This window comes from Myotis davidii, unplaced genomic scaffold (assembly GCF_000327345.1).
Source record: "Myotis davidii unplaced genomic scaffold, ASM32734v1 scaffold424, whole genome shotgun sequence".
NCBI classification, from domain to species: Eukaryota; Metazoa; Chordata; class Mammalia; order Chiroptera; family Vespertilionidae; genus Myotis; species Myotis davidii.
Genome location: NW_006295827.1, coordinates 1695707 through 1695942, shown reverse-complemented (window position 1 = coordinate 1695942; position 236 = coordinate 1695707). Strand labels below are relative to the sequence as shown.

The 236-nt window shown below is 64.4% G+C and overlaps 1 protein-coding gene across 1 annotated transcript in view; it reads left to right on the top strand.

Moving 5' to 3' along the window:
• AUTS2 (autism susceptibility candidate 2) overlaps positions 1-236 on the top strand; it is a 1133774-nt gene that overhangs the window by 1131316 nt on the left and 2222 nt on the right. The window contains 1 exon segment of the mRNA XM_006770868.2: positions 7-236. Within this exon segment, the coding sequence (XP_006770931.2) occupies positions 7-236 (230 nt within the window).

Genomic DNA, 236 nt, shown 5'->3' with positions numbered 1-236 from the left:
CTTCTTTCCACTGGGACCCCATTCGGGACCCTCTGAGGGATCCCTACCGAGAACTTGACATTCACCGGAGAGACCCACTGGGCAGGGACTTTCTGCTGAGGAACGACCCCCTCCACCGTCTCTCGACCCCCCGGCTGTACGAAGCTGACCGCTCCTTCAGGGACAGGGAGCCCCACGATTACAACCACCACCACCCCCACCAGCTGTCCGTGGACCCGCGGCGGGAGCACGAGCGG